The sequence below is a fragment of the Alternaria postmessia genome (genome assembly GCF_024291825.1).
Source record: "Alternaria postmessia strain BMP 2775 chromosome Unknown scaffold_3, whole genome shotgun sequence".
Lineage (NCBI taxonomy): Eukaryota > Fungi > Ascomycota > Dothideomycetes > Pleosporales > Pleosporaceae > Alternaria > Alternaria postmessia.
The window spans coordinates 602,603-621,412 of NW_026260076.1; the positions used below are offsets into that span (position 1 = coordinate 602,603).

Consider the following 18,810-nt stretch of genomic DNA (forward strand, 5'->3'; position numbering starts at 1 on the left):
ACCTGCACGCGCAGACTATATTCAAAGATGGCAGAACCTCAAGTATTGCTTCCGGACGTTGAGCAGATTAGTGACCGGGTAATTAGAGTTCTTGGGGGTAACCCCAGCAAGGTAAGCGCTTTTAATCATTTGAAAGCATGGCGTACTCTAACAACCTTCAAGTTCACGCTGCAAGGTAGACGCATCTGCGCTCTGTAGGCTTATAAGAATCTAAGAATAATAGGCACAAACACGTATATAGTCGGTCGCGGCGCATCACGACTCCTCATTGATACTGGTGAAGGCAAGCCGCAATGGATAGCCTCGATCAAACATCTCCTTTCACAGAGAAGCATTACAATTGACAAAGTACTCTTGACACATTGGCATCACGATCATATCAAAGGCGTCCCCGATATCCTCGAGCACTCTCCAAACACGACAGTCTACAAGAATGACCCACACGATGGCTGGCTACCCATAAGCGACGGGCAGAAGTTTGAGACAGAAGGCGCGACCCTGCGCGCTTTCTTCTGTCCGGGGCATACCACAGATCACATGGCATTTGTGTTGGAGGAAGAAGACGCCATGTTCACAGCGGACAATGTATTAGGACAGGGCACGGCAGTATTTGAGGATCTATCAGCGTACATGAAGAGCCTCGACGCCATGTCGAGACAGTTCAGAGGTCGTGCATATCCTGGCCATGGACCTGTCATCGAAGACGGCCCATCAAAGATCACCGAATATATCAAGCATCGCAAGCAGCGTGAGAAACAGGTACTAGACGTGCTAGCAGAGGACAACGGAGCTGGGATGACTTCGATGGACATTGTGAAAGTGATATACAAGGACTATTCAGAGAGTCTATGGGAACCTGCAGAGAGGGGAATACGACAGATCCTTGATAAGCTGAAGCTGGAAGGCAAGGTGGGCGGAGATACGTTGTGGGCCCTTAGCGGGAAAAGTAGCCTTTAGATGTTCCAATGACACATAGTTTGGCATGGTCAGACTTTGATAAGCGACTCGTTCCAGACTTGACTGCGCCCCACCACCCTCAGGATGAATTGTTTAGATAGCATCTTCCTGACAGAGCTGGTGAATGTTATCTTGGAATATAAATTTTGCATCTTGACCAACTTTCATCGAATCATCAGTCGTGATGCCAGAGTGGTTAATGGGTTAGACTTGAATTCTTCGTTCAGTCATCTAATGGCTTCGGCCTCGCAAGTTCGAATCTTGTTCACGACGATAGCATACTGTTGCGACAGGAGCTTCTTTTTGCATGGTGGTGGTGCTGGTGGTGGTCGAGGGGGTGATGGTGGTGGTTGTCGCTGAATTGGGTTAGTCCGGCGGCATCCACGTTTTTTCCCCCACCGGGCGATCATGGCGATCCTTTGCTTCCACGTGTATAATCTACGTTCTATTCCTTCTCTTTTTCTTTGTACTACACAACCTGCGCGACTGCAGTTTAGTACATTGACGCATCATGCGACGCGGCAGTTCGACGTCATGATCACTGGTGAAAACGGGACGCGAACAGACTTGAAGAGTGACGACACCATATACAAAAGAAAAACTGAACAGGTAGAGATAATAAGTGCTTCCTTACAGCTTACGTCAGCCCCTGATGAAATAGATTGTAAACATTGATAGCATTGTAGTCTTCTAGAGTTTCTATGTGTGTTTATATATCTCTAATACAATTTGTTGTAGTAGGAAGAAGTACTCTACTGTAATAAGATGTTTAGTTTCCTTCCTCAACGTAGTGACGACAGAGCGTCTCAATACGAACAAGGGCCAGGAAAGGAGCATGTGTGCAGACAGTGGTAGATACATCAGTTTGAGAGAAGAGTATAGCGAGTATAACTACTACCGCGGTATTGAATTTGCAGTATTGTATAAAGGTGTGACATGCGTATCGTCTACAGACAAATTGAGTGACAAGCGACTTAGATCTTCTCGACTTCGAGGATGTTTCCTTGTGCATCAGTAGCGAGCTTCTTCTTGATGAGCGATGCGTTCCTCGGGTTGGGCGCATTGAATATGTCGTCGATTTCTTCGAGGGTGCGGTTCTTGGTCTCGGGGATGAAGAGCCAGACAACAAAGGCCTGTATGGGGCACCAGCAGGCGAAGACGATGTAAAGCCTCCAGCCAATCTTCTCCAAAGCGATGGGGTAGGCAAATTGGTTGATCAACATAGCCGTTGTGAGTGACAAGTTGGAGAAAGCCATACCCTTAGCACGCATCTCGAATGAGAGCACCTCAACGGGATATAGAGCCTGGAGCGGGGTGATACCGAAGGCGAAGACAGCGTTGAATAGGAAGACCAGTGCAACAAAGGCATTACCTGCGGGAATGCTGTTCGTCTTGTTCTGGTAAGAGACCGCGCCGATAGCTCCAGCCCAGATAACGGTTACAGTCGAGAAAGTGCCAATTAGCATAGGGCGTCGACCCAGTTTGTCGACACAGAGAGCGCCTATAACAGCCTGCGTACAAACTATCAGTACAGCGATTAATGATATTTAAGCGACTTCACTTACGAAAGCAAGCTGCATGCAGCTCTTGCCCAAGTTGATGTTCATTTTCTTGATCTCATCCGTGACGCCTGCGGATTCAAGAACACCGGAGATGAAGTAGTCGACAGCACTATGTGATAGAACAATCAAAGTCAGCATCGTTTCTTCTGACACTGCATCTGGGAGGTTTACTTACCCGTTACCTGCCCATTGACCGAAGATAGCAACGATACAGTTGCATGCGAGACGGTAGCGCGCGGGACGAGTCTTGAAAAGAGCGCCGTAGTCCCACCAGCGTTTGTCACCTCCATCCATGTTGAGGTACTCTTCGTACTCGCGGATTTGCATGGAGACCCAGATACTGTCCTCGTTGCCACAACCATGGTATTTGGCAAGGGTTTTCTTGGCTTCGGAGTGTTTACCGCGGGTGTACAGCCTAGATCTCATCAATATGTATTCTACCTAGGTATGCATGAAACATAGCAAGAATATGCTACTCACCAGCGAGGACTCTCAGGGAGAAGAAGAGGAAGTATAACGAGCAGGGCTGGGAACAGCATTTGCAGCCAGACAGGAATCCTCCAGGATTGGTTGCCTGCAAGGTCTGCGGCTCCACGTGTGACACCGGCTGCAAGAAGCGATCCCACGAACCAGAAAGTGTTGTAAAGACCAGTAATGACACCTCGGTGAGCTGGATGCGCAGTCTCGATAACGTGAAGGGGGCCAGCTGTTGTCATAATTGGGACCGCGAAGCCGAGCAGGAAGCGACCACCCATGACTAAATTATGGTGCGAGAGGTTAGTATGTATTCAAGGCGGGCTTCTCATATGGGCGTCTCTTACATTGGCCGACAGGGTTGGAAGCAGGAGCAGTCGACTGAATGATTACTCCAATGCAACCAAGGACTCCACCAATCATCATTCCAATTCTGCGGCCCCAGGTATCACAGGCAGGACCGATGAAGGGAAGAGCGACAACTCCACCGATCTGGTACATGGAAGTGACAATACCGGCCCACGCTCCGGTACTCTCGACGTTGTAATACTCCTTGAATGTATTGTTGGTAAGGAGAGAGTTAAACATGGATCCGTCGAAACCGTTACATGTCGAGCAAAAGAAGCCAACAAATGCGCAGACGTAGAGTAGCATGGCAGAGCTAGAGAAACGAACTACAGGCTCCTTCAGCTTGGCCTCTGCTATGGCTTCAGAGCCAGAAATGACGGCGATATCAGCCACGGCACCTTTGTGGTCCTGTTAAGGTGTAAGTAAACTTAGCATTTCATGATTTGAAGATAGACCTTACGCCATGCTCTGAGGTTGTAGTGACATGAGACTCCTTGATGTCCGACATTGCTGCGGTGGAGATACTCCAGGTGAACTGTGCAGGATACAACTCGGATGCAGCTCAGCTATTAAACAAAATCGGAAATACACAAGGGTAGACCTTCAATGGCCAGAATGTCGGGCTATGGCCCGCAATGTCCGGCTAATGCTGCATCCCAGCGGCGTGCCGTCGGAGTCGCAGTTCTGGAAACATGTTTCCGAGCTAAATGGCCACGGAGGGCTCTGGTCCGTAGGCCTGATTAGGAAGCGGCTCCAGCACGTTGAACAAGCCTCAACCGTCCCGTTTGCGTGCAGACGCCACACGCTTGGGAGGTATGGTACAGCGAGAGTCGAATCTTTCGGAATCATGGACCGTAGTCAATTGTTCTGAGCGCTCTACGGCAGCTGCCACTAGTCAAAGCCGCTCTCCGCCCACCCAACACATTTCTGATAGATGGCGACGCCGTAAAACGCGGGGGATTTGATGGGGCCCCGAAACCTGGGACGTATCCTGGTCCATCAAGGGTATCCACTTTGCTGTCCTCGGCTAGGCTGCTACAATGAATGCACATCAGCTTTGAGAGGATCGCCTGTTCCCGAGTATGCCTCTCGCCTAGGTGCTAGAAGGGTAATCTTTAATATCAGCAGACAGCATCCAACACATGCTGGAACGAAGATCGCTGGTATCAACAGAGGCGCTGGGCGATCTCTGCACAAGACTATCAGCATGGTCACGCTGTATAGAGGAACGAGCGCTGGTGTGCGGCCGCCTCAGGTGTAGACAGGGCCCATCTTGATAGTAGCAGTTTTATCCGCGAATAAGCTCGAAGGATTGGCACGAGCGCATGGTACAGCATAACCTAGGGGCGTTTGCTGAGAAGTCGCTGACGCTTGATCCTGCATGATAATCGGCTCTAAGCGCCTCGATGCATGTCGGAGGTCAAAAGTAGAATCAATTCGTTAAGAGCTAAGTGTTTTCACGCTGGCGTGTCATGGACAAGTGATGGGGTGAGGATGTTGTGGTGCAACGGAGGCATCCCCATCCCTCTGATGCCCAGCCATAAGCGATGGCGCTACTGCGACCTTCCCGCGGGGTTAACACAAAGGGGGACAGGCGCTACGGAGAGGACGTCTCCGTGCCAGCTTCAGTAAAGTAAACATATTCAAGCTAACGGTTTCACGACGCCTTCGTTGTTCGCCTTGAAACGGACCGTGACTGCTTGGCTGAAATGCAACGTACGGTCGGCGATGGATGATTATTGATCTGCCAAGGTTGCCTAGGTATGTCACAGCAGTATGCTATCGTCGTGAACAAGATTCGACTTAGGAGGCGGAAGCCATTAGATAACTAAGCGAAGAATTTAAGTCCGGCCTATTGACCATTCTGGCTTCACAACTAATGATTTGATGAAAAGTTTGATCTGCCAAGGTAAAGCAAACCTGTCACCCATCTTCTAGGCATCGGTAACCCGGTCCGGTTCGGTTACGCACTAGATGCCTACACCGGAATCCTTTTGGCTTGAAATATGTCTTTGAAATCTCGTGATATCCCTAGACCTCGTTCCGGATGCATCCTCGTTCGAGCAAGACTTCCCAAGTCAAACTCTAAAGGCTTTAGTATACGGAGATTTTAGTTCATGCTGGGCTAGATCTGGGCCTCCAACGAATTGGCTGCAGCGGGATTACACTTATATCTCGGAGTTGTTCGCGAATTTTCCGTATTCTTCATCTCGTTCTACGCAAGAAAGATACTAGTCGGTACGAACCGCGGAAAGACCACAGGCGGAGCACGGAGTACAACGCTTCTGACGACACTACAGCGAAAAGGAATAGACTAGTTGATCTTGAATACATAGGTCATTTCCGCGGCGTCGAGCTCTATCGATCACTGGTCACTCATGTGATGGAAAGCCCTGGATCCCGTTGTGGCGACCAGCTGCTCTTGACGCACTATTCACACAGAAGCTCTTGCCACCACGTCCTGGATCTCGGCGATCAAATTCACATTGCACTCGCCCATTTTGATGAGCTGGGCAGCCAACCCCATAGTACAAACAGTGGTAGTTCAGAACTCTCGCGCTGGATCCCCACTGCAGGTACATTCAAAAAGCAGGTTAAGGTCTTCGAGACCTAGACTGACTTCTGTATTCGACTCGGCGAAACGGTGCCATAGAGCTAATATCAGCTCACGAACCGAGTCATCTTCGAGCTGCGTGGCGAAGCAGTACAAGTTCATGAGCAAGCTACTATCGCGAAGAAGATGTGCTGGCAGCTCAACCAGCCCTTTGGATGAGGTACAGCGTACGTACGATTGAACGACTGTGGTGGCACAGCAATGAAGCTGCACTTGTGTCCTACCATTACCGTTCATTAATCGTTGTAACAACGGGGAACTTACAAGGTCTTCACGGTCAGCAACAATAGTCCCCAGCGATACGTTCTGCGCATCAAAAACCTCTATCACAAAATTTCCGATTTGTGCTGACCTCAGTTGATCTAGGTAGCTACTGAGGTCTGCCACCTGATTGCGAACGATGTCTGGTGGTACCCAACCGCCGACATTCATCTTGCAGTCTTCTTCGTCGTCCGAGTCGAGCATATAGTCACCAACACGGTGGTTGAAGATGTGACCTTCGAACGGTTCGGCAGGTGTCTGTGATTCACCGGGCTTGACGACCAGACCGTCTACACGCCGACCTTGCGATGTCTTGGCCCTTCTTCGTATAAACTATGCTGGTTGGATAAGTTGGATGCTTTACCATCCAAGCGCCTCGGTGTTGCCGTGCACGCTTTTCCATCGCCGCTGGGCCGACGCAGAGCTTGTACTTCTCGTTGTATGCTTTGGCGACACCTGGCCATGGAAGGGGCCCATGTGTTTCTGACACTGTACCGTAGGCATCTGGCTTGTTGTTGTCGCGTGTCAGAATGATGAAGCCGACCTGTTCGTCGGAGCGATACTGTTTTGCCTCTCTGTCCATGTGAGCTATGGTGTGAGGAGCGCCAATGTGTGTGCTTTCCGGTGCATCTATCATCATTGCATCCTCATGGTCGTGCTCTTCCTCATAGTCGTCCGGCTGGTACTCATCTGCGCTGTCATCCACCGTATCCGTGGCATGCGAGATACTCGAGTGATGAGTTAGAGCTGCCCGTTCAGTAGCCTCCAAATCATCGTAAGACAACATGTTATTACAGCCTGATGTCATAGCACTCTGTTCGTGTGAAGACAACATGCCAGCGATGACGTCTGTTGTAGAGTAAGATTCAAATCATGGCAATACGGAAGAGTATTAATAGGTCTGTAAAGCCGCTGTGTGTGATTTATGTAAGGATTATTCGCTGGACGTTATGCGTTCACATTCGTGAGCCTTCTTCGCATTGCATTCACACCGAGATCCAGCCACTACCTACCACCATGCATCAGAAAGAGCGGTGCTCCTATATTACAGCCACAACCCATATATCAATGGTATCTCGTTAGGAGTATCTGGACCTTTCGGGTATCTAAATAATATAACAATCTTACGAAGGCCCTGAAAATACAATTGATCGAAGTGATGAATCTATAAGCTGTAGTTGCACGGTGTCTGCAGATGTGGCTCGAATTGTAAGGAGGTGTTGAGGGTGATGCAAGCTTCAAGGAAATTCACTCGGTTCTGTTGCAACTGTGCACGCAATGGTCGATGAAGATGAATCACATAACAGGGCTACCCAAGAAGTAGATGGCTAAAACCGACGCTGAGAAAGCGTTGCCACCACCTCAGTGAACAGAAAACCTTTTCCCTATAACCTTCTTCTTCCCAGATATACCGAACTTTGCCTTCATAGCCGCCCACGTACCTGGCTCTTTCTTTAAACGCGCTAGAAAGTTTGCCATATCCCCTTTGATGGAACTTAGGCTTTGTAGCATATCGTTCGCGCTCTTGGAGATACCGTTCAGATGTACACGAATGTGCTCCCCAGCAAGCCCTGAATCTTGGCACATGGTTCTGTGCACCTCGTTGTAAACGTACAGGTCCTGCATAGCACCTTCAATAAGCGGATCCAGTTCAAGCGGCAAACTGGCTATGTCAGAGTTGCATGGATCGGAGAGCGATTGAAAAAGCATTTGGTAAATTTGAAGCACTTTGAGGGCACGAGAGAACAAGCGATTCAGAGGTGCTACCTCACTGAAAATAGCGTTGTGCAGTATTTCCATCTTACGCAGTAGGGTAGCCTTGTCATTGACAGAAGTGGCTGCGGATGAAACCTCGAACTCTAGTTTGTCAATGAGCGTGGTAAACGTTTCGTTGAATAGTTCGTTTTCGTTTTCGATTTGAGAAGTGTGTGACATAATATTAGCGAATTGGGCTTCATTTGCTGCTATGAGTCTTGCGTCTTGTGCGCGGAGGTGAGCGAATGTCTCAGCCGTGCGTTCGTTTTCTGTTTGTAGCTGCCGGATCGTGGACTGATGCTGGCCAAGCTCGTTCTGTAGACGCTCAATTTTGGCAATAGCTTCATTGAAGGCAATCTGGTCTTTGACAGCAAGAGAAAGATCGCGATGGTAGCGTTGCGCACGCCGTTGGGAGTCCTCAGAAAGATCGCGGTAGTAATCGATCTGGCGGTACGCTTGTTGGAGATCAACCTTGAGAGCCTTGAATTCAGCTGGCTGGTCATTGATCTCGGCTTCTTTCTCTTTGATTTTGGCTCGTAGGGCGTTGTTATCGATCTGAAGATCTTGCTCACGAGCCTGGATCTCATGAATATATTGGCGTGCTGCGTTGAGCTCAGTCATCTCCGAGAAGTGATTCTGCATATTCTCTGGGATGACGTCCTCGATCTTGTAGCCTTTAGTTTTCGCCTCTTCCACAATGTGGGACAGCTGCTTCTGCATATCGCCCAACGTAGACATGGTAATGTTGATAACGATGACCTGCGTTTGGCGTTCAGTAAACTCTGCAAAGTTTATACGTTGGAAAGGACCGAGAAGGTTTTATGTACGAGACCTAGTCAGAATATGATGTTGACATGATATACTAACAGTGTGGTTGTCAAAGTATTTAGGCGTGATGCATATGACTTTGGCGGAAAGGCGAGACATCAAAGTGCTTGTACAGTGTATTCATCCAAGACATGACACAGTCTTGACTTGTAAGAGTGAACCATTGCGCAATCGACAGCTAGGTACCTATCGCAGTTGACTTGGAAGCAAAGCTATCGGCCCGGCGAGGGGGCCGCGTTAGGTTTTTCTACTTTGCGAATATCTTCAAGCTGTGCCAAGAGAACGCGACCAGTCTGCTCCAGTACCGTATACAAGGAAATTCCGAGGAGCGGGAGTACCTAGTCCTCCCTACTGCAGTCTACAACAGTATTTTGTAGAATAATACCAGATATTCTAAGTTAATGTAGACTTTAAACCTTAATGTCTATATAAATAATAATTACCTTAGTGCTGTTGTAGGCTGTAGAGCAGTAGAAAGCTTTAGCGTACCTCTTCAATTTCTCCCTTGTATGCGGTGCCAGCAAAGTGGAGTTGACGAACTCCGCGCTAAAGCCCCACATCTCGGTAAAACCTTCCGCCGCCCAAATTTTCGAGCCGTGCCAGGAACTTTCTTGCGCGTCTTCCAAATCTCACGTCACTATCGCATACTTGTCTCCACCAGCTCGTCAACATGTTCGCTGTTCCTGGGTGGAACGTTGCCGCGCAGGTGAAGACTCAGGTCGAGGCACCCAAACAGAAAGATTCCACGAAACCCGGGAAGAAGGCGCAGAAGAGGAAAGAGAAGCGCGAGGAGCAGCAGATTAACGCGGACAACTTGGCAGAACAATGGGACAATATAGCCAAAGGAAAAGGAACGCAGGTGGAGAAGACCAAGAAGCCGGAGGCGGATGGCGTAGAAGCGACAGATGAGGCAGCGCAAGAGAAGCGCGGGAAGAAGAGAAAGCGAGGAAAAGCCGGAGGTAACAAGGACAAGGCAATGGATGGAGATGGCGAAAAAGGAGCAGAGGCAGAGGTTACACTGGTAGCAGAACCTTCAGAGGGTAAAGCAGATGCTGCCAAGTCTGCTGGGGATGAGCCCGCGACGGCCGAGAGCGAGTCAAAACGCGAGAAGAAGAAGCGCAGGAAGGAGTCCAAAGCTGACAAACTGCTCGCCGCAAATGCCGCCGGCACGAAGTCTATTTCTGAAACCCCAGCCTTAGAAAACCTCCTCCCCGAACCCAAGGGCCTCACACCCCTCCAGCGATCTATGCGCAGCAAGCTAGCTAGTGCGCGATTCCGTCACCTGAACGAAGCACTTTATACGAAGCCCTCCGCCGACAGCGCGTCTCTCTTCAAGGAAGACCCATCCATGTTCGAAGATTACCACCGTGGATTTGCCCAGCAGGTCGAAGTATGGCCATCGAACCCTGTAGACGGTTACGTGAACAGCATACTCGTAAGAGGAAAATTGCGGAACAAGGACGCGCGGAAGGACAGAAGAGGACCAGCAAAGAACGGAGTCCGCAGAGGCCCAGGCTTTGAAGAAGAAGAGACTACAGCTATAGCACCTCCCAGAGGCGACGCGAAACCACTGCCCAGAGACTTTAAAGGCCACAGCACAATCGCTGATCTAGGCTGTGGAACAGCTTCGTTATCGTACCGCCTACAACCGCACCTCAAGTCCCTCAACCTCACATTCCACTCCTTTGATTTGTCCAAACCTTCGGGTCCTTCTGCCGATCTCGTAACCATAGCCGACATCTCCGCACTCCCTATCCCCGAAAATAGCGTCGACGTAGCCATATTTTGTCTCGCCCTTATGGGAACAAACTGGCTCGACTTCATCGACGAAGCATACCGCATCCTTCGCTGGAAAGGCGAACTGTGGGTCTCGGAGATCAAATCTCGATTTGGACGCGTAGACAAGAAGAAGGGCGGTGTACCCATAAATTCTATCGGCTCACTCAAGAAGACAATGGACAAGAAACCGCCTAAGGTAAAGAAAGCAAAGGCAGACAAGCCGCCTGAGGAAGGCCCCGTTGACTCTGAAGACGAGGCTGAACTCGCGGTCAATGTAGATGGTCAAGAGGGCAAGGAGGGAACAGATGTTTCCGCATTCATCGAGGTACTGAGGAAGCGGGGATTTGTGCTTGATGCTTTGCCGGAGAGGCCAGCGGATGCGATCGATCTGAGCAACAAGATGTTTGTCAAGATGCAGTTTGTCAAGGCGGCACACCCGAGCAAGGGCAAGAATGCGAGAGAAGATCAGAAAGCAGGAGCTGTGGCACAGAGAGGCGGGGGTATGAAGTTTGGGCTCAAGGGGAAGAGATTTGGTGCGGGTGAGGGAGAGAATGAGGGTGACGAAAAGGATGGGGCGGTATTGAAACCTTGCCTGTACAAGATCAGGTGAGCGGGGCGTATAATCGAATAGGTGTGGGAGTATACTGTCATGGCAAGAAGCATGTAACAGGCGTTGAAAGCCTTTCATCAATTGATCTATCTGATCTTCGTGAAGATGCATTTATTCATAGGAAACTCTTCAGCTTCTATTCCTGTTCAATGATAACGCATGCATGCTATTCGATGCCATGTCGTGAACTCGTTTCCTCGTCTCCTCATCTAAAGACTCATTTGAATTATCCACATCTCTTCAAATGGTAGAAACCATGTTAAGTAAGTCGTAGGCAAAGGCAGGCAAGCGCCGTGTAGCAATACTGAGCATGTCCTGATGTTCCCGCATGCACTAACCGATGAGAAAACTTGCAGCATGTTCGACGTTGCCTCCGAACATCTCCAAGGCTTGTATGGCTTCTTGTTCTGAGCAGCCAAACATGCCGGTAAGTTGCTGAACATGTTCCCGGGGAAAGTTGCTGTTAGGTGCAGACGGTGCGGGTGCCTTGGACGCTGTGGGTGGGGCTTGCTGCTGTGTAGGTTGAGACGACGAAGATGAGGCACCTGCATTCGAGGAACCAGCTGCAGCGCTACCTTTCGGTCGTACAGCACCCGTCTTTGCACCAATCTCCTCTCCATTAGGACCAGACACAGTCGGTTCATTCATCTCGGCCTCCTCGAAGCTCCTGGGGATTTCCGATTCGTGCAAGAAGGGTACTTCCTGACCTTCGAAGCACAGGGCATTCTTCTCAAGATCGATTTTGGCGCGGTAACGCTTAAGCATGTCCAGACCGAAAAGTAGATCGACATCCTTGCCTTCCATGACAGTGAAAGCGCAGGGCATGACTGCGCCACCAATCTTGATCTCGGCGTGATGTACGCGACCCAGAATGCGCGCTGTACCGACACCACGCGCCATGCCGGCGTATCGGACGTCCATCAGCCGCATGATACCACATCGCTCGGCGCAGTCGGGGGACATGATTGTGGCCTGGGCGCCAGAGTCGACAAAGGCCTTGACGGGCACGCCATTGACCTCGGTGTTGACGTAGAGCATGTGCACGCGGGTGAAGACTGTGTGAAAGATTAGCATGGGCTCAATGCGAGTCGGACGTGTTTGACTTGTTGGGAATGATGTGTTGGTACCTTCAGGGTTCTCGTCGTATGCCTTTTGCAGATTCTCGACAACGCGGTCCTGGCGAATAATGTCTTCTATCTTTCGTTGCGCCTCGACGTTGAAGGGGTCCTCGTTGAGCAGGGCGATCTGGTTCTGACGCTCGCGCTCCGACTCCTCCGCCTGTCGTTGCCTCATGGCATATGTATCTCTCCAGCGGGTGGGGTCGTTGACGGCGGCGGCGAGCTCCGGGTCACCCTGACGCAGCTTGTTCATCTGCTGGGGGTCGTTGAGGACGAGCTGTCGCACGCCCTCTGGATCAGGTTGGGCGGGCCTGCCCGGGTGCTGGAGGTTCCTGTTCTGTCGGGGTGCGGGGCGCATCACGACGGCCAGCATCTCGCCATCCCGTACCCCGGCGTCCTCGAGTGTCTGCGTGTCTATGGCTACCGGCTGGCCGTTCAGGTAGAGGCTCTGTGACGCCGCGGGCAGGTTGGTGTCGGCCTCGATGAAGCCCTTGAGGTCCTTGACGGTGCTGCCCGGCGGCAGTTCGAGCGTCAGCAGGTCTGTGTCGGCCTGGGTGCCGGGCGCGGTGATGGATATGGTGACGCGAGGCCTGGCAGCAGCGGGTTAGCAGCGTGCTCGGGGCAGCGTCGTGGCACAGCAATGGCTCTGGTACAAACTCACATGGTGGGCCGGAGCGCGTGTTGGGGCGTATGCGGGCACGTCTGGATGAGGCCACTGGATGTGACACGCGGGGTGGTTGAGGTTGGCTTGGGTCGGGCGGGAGGCGACTGTGTGATGTCTCGGTGCGCGGGAGGGAGCTTATAGGGAAGGAGGCACTGGGCCGTGGTGTTTTTGTCGCAACCTTGGGAACGCGGTCGCCGCCTGGGCTGGAAGGGAATGGAACGTAGTGGAGCCGCGAACCCAGCGTCGGATGAATCAGCGCGCAGGCGTAGGCATCGACGCGCAGTCGTGGGCGAGCGTACGGAACCACGACGTTGGCCGTGTAGGCCCAAGCTAGCATCACGTCTGCCATGCCTCGACGTCGGCCCAACGCAGCATGCAGGAGAATCGTCTGGCCGCCGCTGCACCCATCCTCCTACTGCACGTCATTCGTAAATCCATTGCCACCACCTTGCTAGTCAGGGCATGGGCCGACGAGGCCGCCGCTGAGCACACCCCGCTAGCACCGCCTGCTGCTCCCGAGAGAAACACGGTCACGTCGCGAATTAGTACATGATACACCACCACAAGAATACCTACCTAGGAAACATGCCCCCGCCTGCTCCCCCGAGTCAGCTCCCGTCCCCAGCTAACCCGGAACGATCTGCAACGGCAACGCGAAGCGAAGCGAACCGCTAGTAAAGGCGGGGCTGAGGCCGCAGAGTCTCGTGAGTCTTCCAGGAACCACGAACCCACAAACCCATCGCTGCACTTCGGCCTCCTACAGCTGCATCCACCTGCCTCCCTGCCGTATCCTTCCATCGCCCACCCACCACAACGTCTGTTGCCATCGACCGCCAAGATGCCTCGGGACTTATTAGCAGACAAGAAGACGCTGGATGCCATGCCCCAACTATCAAGAGAACCTGAGACCGTCTCTAGTCCGGAACCCGTCGAGCAATCTAGTCTGGTACCCCATCGCAGCTCCAACATTGCCCAGGAGGGGCGGTTGAAGCAGATGGGAGTTCGTCCATATGCTTCTTTGCTGAACATCGACGACCTTGACGACTGCGATTGGCTTGAGCATGCCGCCTTTGATCCGGTTGAAGCCGCGTCGCGCGAGAAGGTGAGAAGAACAATTTGCTGTCTGTCTTGTTTCTCTAGTATCACAGTCAATGCCTGTATCTCTTATTCAGTACCACCGTTGGGCTCCATCAGGCCTCGCACCGTGCGCTCTTCTCCATCACCAGGTTACTCCAACTCTCAAGTCTGCATGCTTTTCGTCTGCCTTGTTTTCATCCAACATTGCACCAAACTCTCATCTCCCTCGTGCATCCATTAACGGCATCAATTGAGTTTGTCGTACACTAGCTGGTCGCTCTTTCCTATTTTGGTCGTTCCTGTGCCACGCCCCTTCCTTCTCAAGACTTGATCCAATAGACTCTGGGTTTACAAGCATCTCTGGTATACAAAATCTCCAGATCTGACGCTGACCAATTGTAGCTCGAATACCGTCTGCGAACCTGCGGTGAACTATGTAGCGGCCTCTTCTCATCCGCCTACCCCACCACATCAGGGCCACTAGGCGAAACTATTAAATTGCATTCGTTTCCGTCATTAGACTCGACCGACACTGACCGGAAGCGTGTGATAATTGGCCACATCATCTCAACCAAAGCGAACTCACCTGTTGTTACTGATGACGCTATGGACTACCCCAAGGACTGGAAGACCAACTACCAGCTTACGCCAAAAGTAGGGCACAATGAAGACGGCCAGACAGTGTGCCTGCACTCGCTATGTGTGCATCCCAACTTCGCGCGCAAAGGGCTCGGCTCGATATTACTGCAGAGCTACGTACAAAGAATCAAAGACTCAGGTGTGGCATCTAGGATAGCGCTCATCTGTAGGGACCGATATATACAGTTCTACGAGAAGGCGGGGTTCAAGAAGATTGGCCCGAGTAAATGCCAGTATGGTGGAGGAAACTGGGTAGACATGGTCCTAGACTTTGAAGATAGTGGAGATGATGGATGGGAATATTGAGTGGAACTGGCAGACCAAGTCGACCCTTGATGGATTGATATCAGTAGGCTAGATCATACACTATCTAGTACGAGCCTGCCAAAGTTTATGCGTATTGACTCCTATCCTCCCATCGATCCTGCAACGCCTTTCCATCGATGCTTGCAAAGGCGAAGCCACTCTCATACCTAGCATACTCAACCAACTTCAGCGTGTCCAACTTCGCTCCAGCCTCAGTCTGCGCCCACATCGCCACGCTCAAAACATTCTCGCCCTTCATATTGAGGATGCCAGGAGGAATAGGGAATCGTGTCTGGAAAACCAAGTCAGTGCATGTCTCACATGCATGTCGTACAGCCATAACGTACCTGTGGTCCAATGTGCGGAACATATTTGCCGTACTGATACCCGTTGACGAAGAGAAGCATACGGGCAATGGTACCTTTCGGCGCCCCGACTTCGATGCCGACAGGGACATCGAGATCGGAGTCGATAGAAAGAGAGAATGTCGTCGTGAACCAGCGGATGGCGGCGCCTTGGACGCCGTCAGTGGTGGGGCTAGCATCCTCCCAGGAGGAGGTATCGAAACCGGGAAGATGCCACCCAAGACGCTCACCGTAGAGACCGCCTTCATTCATGGGGCCGCGAACCTAAAGGTCGTACAAAGTCAGTGTATGTTTTACATGCGTTTTGTGCAGGAAAACCACTAACAGGGTCGATGTTACGCTCTCCGCCCGCGTTACCTTGGATCTTCCATTGGTCGAAGGATAGCTTGGTATTGTTGCCGCTGAGGAGCTGTGCACCGAGTATACCACGAGGATTTTCTGCGCCGGCTGGGCCTGTTGATGTCTGGTCATGGCCAGTATAGTCCGTTGTTACTGTCAAAACATTGCCTTCATCCTTCAATGTGATGTTTTTGAAAGACAGCAATGCGGTCGTCGAAGTTTGCGACGCGTTACCAGGATGGTAACCAATCGACTTCCCATTCAGCCATGCGTTCCATCCTAATATACTCATGTACAAAGTCAGTTTGTGTGTCTCGTGTACAATCCGTACAAGGGGTTATCTTACCCGCAGCCACGCCACCCTGAACTGTGATGTTGAGGGATGTTGCAGATTTGCCTGAGAAGTATCCGCGATAGATTTTGGCCCCAGTGTAGTACTTGTAGTCACTGCTGAAGAGTACAGGAAGAGTTAGGGGCTTTACAGGGCTTAGTGTGGTGTTCTTGTCGGCGACTACCCAATTGCTGTCGTCGTATGAGGGTTGGATCTCGGGGGAGGATTCAGCCGCTTTGAAGTTTGAAAGCTCTGGAAGAGTGATGTCGCGGTCCTTGGTACCATCGATTGCGGCAGTGAGGGAGCCGTAGGGTGTCTTCGTTGTAGCGAGCTCCTTTCCATTCCAGGATATTGTATCCGCACCAGAGCCGGCGTATACCTCGATGGTGGTCGCATTCGCATTATCGCCAATAACAGAAACTGCACCACCTGATATGCTAGCTGAGCGAACTAGATACGGTCCTTGTACGAAGATCTGGTGCTCGGGAGTGACATTCGGATCATTAGTCGTTGCTGGCGCGAAAAAGGTGTACGCAGTTGGTATATCGAGCAAGTAAGCAAGCACCCCATTTGAGAACTCTACCACCGTTGCCCCCTTGCTTTGTGTGTAAGAAAAGCTTGAGTATGTGCTGTTCGACGATGCGCTTGCAATGTCTGATTTCGCGCCGTACGTTTTGAATGTCAGGTTGCTCTGCGATTTGAAAGCAAATTCTCCCGCCTGTCCTTCGCGTGTGTAGAAGACAATGACAGGTCGATTGAACAAACCGTAGGTCGCGATCTCAGCCGACGAGTAAAGTAGCGTCTCATTACCCACAGAGTAATCTGTAATTACCCATCGACTTTGTCGACCCGCAAGCTGTAAGCTCGAAATCTTAACATCGCCTTCAGATGTCTTGACCGTCATCGAGAAATCAGTCACAGCACGGGTGCGCGTGTTGTTGTTCTCGGCGAGGTAGAATCTACTCTCTGTATTGCGATTCTTGAGTTGCCAGGTCCAGATGGCTGAATTGTCGACTGCATTTGCGGTGCCGTTGTTTTCCATGAAGGTGTTGTGCAGGCCTTTACTAACACGGGTAAAGAGGGCAAGAAGCTTGTACTGCTTGAACTTGTCGCGTACCTCCCTGGTCTCGCGTAGTGGTGCGTCGTAGTCGTAGGAGGTGTATACTACCTGAGTATGGGAGTATGAAGTCAGTATATGTTTCAAATATAGTTCATGAACAGGAGTTACGTACGGGGGCGGCACTGTTCAGATGGAGGTACCAAGTTAGTGTACGTCTCAAATGCATTTCGTGCAGTCCCGACTCACCTATGTCCCCAGTTTGTACCTCCATAGGCCATGTACAGATTCAAAAGACTAGCGCGCTGTCCGATTAGTCCTTTGTAGAAAACATCCGCAAATTCAGGGCTCTGTTCAGCCAAGCACTGATCGAAGAAGTAACCGCCCCAAGGTTGGAACCACCCTCCCTAATGAGGTGAAGACAACAGGTCAGTGTATGTTCCACATGCGTTTAGTAAGGTCACGACTTACCTCGAACTCGGGGAGATATTCAGGTTGAGTGGGGGAGACCTCCTGAAACCACTGGTAGTACGTTCTCGGCAGGTTGAATCCAGTGTCGAGATTTGTGCAGCTCATGCCACCGGGGTAGCTGTCCAGCCCATAAACATTGATCGCGCCACCGACATTGTTGTAATCAGTGGACCAACTCTTCGATCTGAAGCCCTTTTCGTTGTGTGACAAAGGTACGATGATGCCTGCGTCTTTGAAGGCGGTCTTAAGTTGTTCCATGTAAATGACCAATGTGTTGTCGGCCTCGTAACGAGTTTGCTGGAGTTCGTTCTCGACTTGCGCTAGGATGACTGGTCCACCATTGGTGATCTGGTTCTTCGCAATGATCTTGCCAACTTCAGCAATCCATTCCGACCATGCTTGCCGATAGGTCTCATCTGATGTTCTGTACTTGCCACCACTCCCGTCGCTGGTCCAAAGCGCGAAACCACCACCGTTAGTCTCGGCGTTGCAGTAGGGCCCTGGCCGTGCAATCACGTAGAGGCCGGCTTCTTTGGCCATGTCAAACAGGCGCTGAATGTCCTTTCCAGGTGTCGTGAAATCGTACACGCCTTTCGATGCCGAATGATACGACCAGAAGAAGTAGATCGAGACAGCATTCATGCCGTTCGCCTTGAACTTCTGGAAGACGTCGAGCCATAGCTCTGGAACGGGGAGACGAGCGTAGTCTGAGAGGTACACATGCAAGGATTAGCATGTCTTTCATGTACGGTCTGTTCATTCCATTTCATCAACGTACGGAATTCTCCACTCATAATCATTACACGCTCGCCATTGACCATGAGCGATCCATTATCCCACTCCACGTCCGTTTGAAGGCCATTGTCGGTAGCCAATGCACAAAAGAACAGCGAGATCGCGACAGCAAAAAGATGGAAGAACCGCATCTTGACTTGCTCAGTGACCAGAAAAAGGTTCAATACTGGACGCGACGCGACTTTTGCTCAATAACCCTGCCTTGGAGCTCGCATGCAACTAGCCCGCAGATTTCAGCCGCGGTCGAAGATCGTCCTCCGGACCTGCGCTTCACGGAACGATATCATTGACGGTATAATGTTTGCCATGGAAGAACTGCTGCAAGCGAGGCCGCGGGGTAATATATGCAAGGTACTAAGACCCCAGATGTGGCGTTTTGCGGAGAAGGGGGAACATCATCTGCCCGAGAATGCCGAGGTGCTTGTGAAGGAAGCTTGCCAGCGGAAGGTTTGCCCTAACA

General features: G+C 51.2%; 8 protein-coding genes and 1 non-coding gene across 9 annotated transcripts; 4 read left to right on the top strand and 5 right to left on the bottom strand.

The window, feature by feature from the left end:
- Positions 1-27: 27 nt before the first annotated feature.
- J4E82_000968 (uncharacterized protein) lies at positions 28-957 on the top strand (the record flags this gene model as incomplete). Its single annotated transcript, XM_051727288.1, has 3 exons — positions 28-111; positions 163-175; positions 224-957. The coding sequence occupies 3 exons, from the start codon at positions 28-30 to the stop codon at positions 955-957; spliced, it is 831 nt and encodes a 276-aa protein (XP_051593095.1).
- A 178-nt stretch (positions 958-1,135) lies between these two features.
- J4E82_000969 lies at positions 1,136-1,230 on the top strand. The gene has a single exon. It is a non-coding gene; the product is annotated as a tRNA-Ser (tRNA).
- A 701-nt stretch (positions 1,231-1,931) lies between these two features.
- Positions 1,932-3,849, bottom strand: J4E82_000970 (uncharacterized protein; the record flags this gene model as incomplete). Its single annotated transcript, XM_051727289.1, has 6 exons — positions 1,932-2,468; positions 2,523-2,628; positions 2,695-2,934; positions 3,000-3,276; positions 3,341-3,749; positions 3,802-3,849. 6 exons carry the CDS (start codon positions 3,847-3,849, stop codon positions 1,932-1,934), a joined length of 1,617 nt encoding a protein of 538 aa, XP_051593096.1.
- A 2,037-nt stretch (positions 3,850-5,886) lies between these two features.
- On the bottom strand, positions 5,887-7,003 carry J4E82_000971 (uncharacterized protein; the record flags this gene model as incomplete). Its single annotated transcript, XM_051727290.1, has 2 exons — positions 5,887-6,549; positions 6,581-7,003. 2 exons carry the CDS (start codon positions 7,001-7,003, stop codon positions 5,887-5,889), a joined length of 1,086 nt encoding a protein of 361 aa, XP_051593097.1.
- Positions 7,004-7,578: 575 nt separating this feature from the next.
- On the bottom strand, positions 7,579-8,709 carry J4E82_000972 (uncharacterized protein; the record flags this gene model as incomplete). Its single annotated transcript, XM_051727291.1, has 1 exon — positions 7,579-8,709. The coding sequence occupies one exon, from the start codon at positions 8,707-8,709 to the stop codon at positions 7,579-7,581; it is 1,131 nt and encodes a 376-aa protein (XP_051593098.1).
- A 760-nt stretch (positions 8,710-9,469) lies between these two features.
- J4E82_000973 (uncharacterized protein) lies at positions 9,470-11,188 on the top strand (the record flags this gene model as incomplete). The annotated part of the gene is made up of 1 exon (XM_051727292.1): positions 9,470-11,188. The coding sequence occupies one exon, from the start codon at positions 9,470-9,472 to the stop codon at positions 11,186-11,188; it is 1,719 nt and encodes a 572-aa protein (XP_051593099.1).
- A 333-nt stretch (positions 11,189-11,521) lies between these two features.
- On the bottom strand, positions 11,522-13,319 carry DDI1 (DNA damage-inducible protein 1; the record flags this gene model as incomplete). Its single annotated transcript, XM_051727293.1, has 2 exons — positions 11,522-12,896; positions 13,270-13,319. 2 exons carry the CDS (start codon positions 13,317-13,319, stop codon positions 11,522-11,524), a joined length of 1,425 nt encoding a protein of 474 aa, XP_051593100.1.
- Positions 13,320-13,808: 489 nt separating this feature from the next.
- Positions 13,809-14,992, top strand: J4E82_000975 (uncharacterized protein; the record flags this gene model as incomplete). Its single annotated transcript, XM_051727294.1, has 2 exons — positions 13,809-14,072; positions 14,450-14,992. 2 exons carry the CDS (start codon positions 13,809-13,811, stop codon positions 14,990-14,992), a joined length of 807 nt encoding a protein of 268 aa, XP_051593101.1.
- An 85-nt stretch (positions 14,993-15,077) lies between these two features.
- Positions 15,078-18,481, bottom strand: J4E82_000976 (uncharacterized protein; the record flags this gene model as incomplete). Its single annotated transcript, XM_051727295.1, has 8 exons — positions 15,078-15,284; positions 15,340-15,621; positions 15,683-15,975; positions 16,043-17,195; positions 17,260-17,269; positions 17,334-17,491; positions 17,556-18,262; positions 18,334-18,481. 8 exons carry the CDS (start codon positions 18,479-18,481, stop codon positions 15,078-15,080), a joined length of 2,958 nt encoding a protein of 985 aa, XP_051593102.1.
- Between the last annotated feature and the right edge of the window lie 329 nt (positions 18,482-18,810).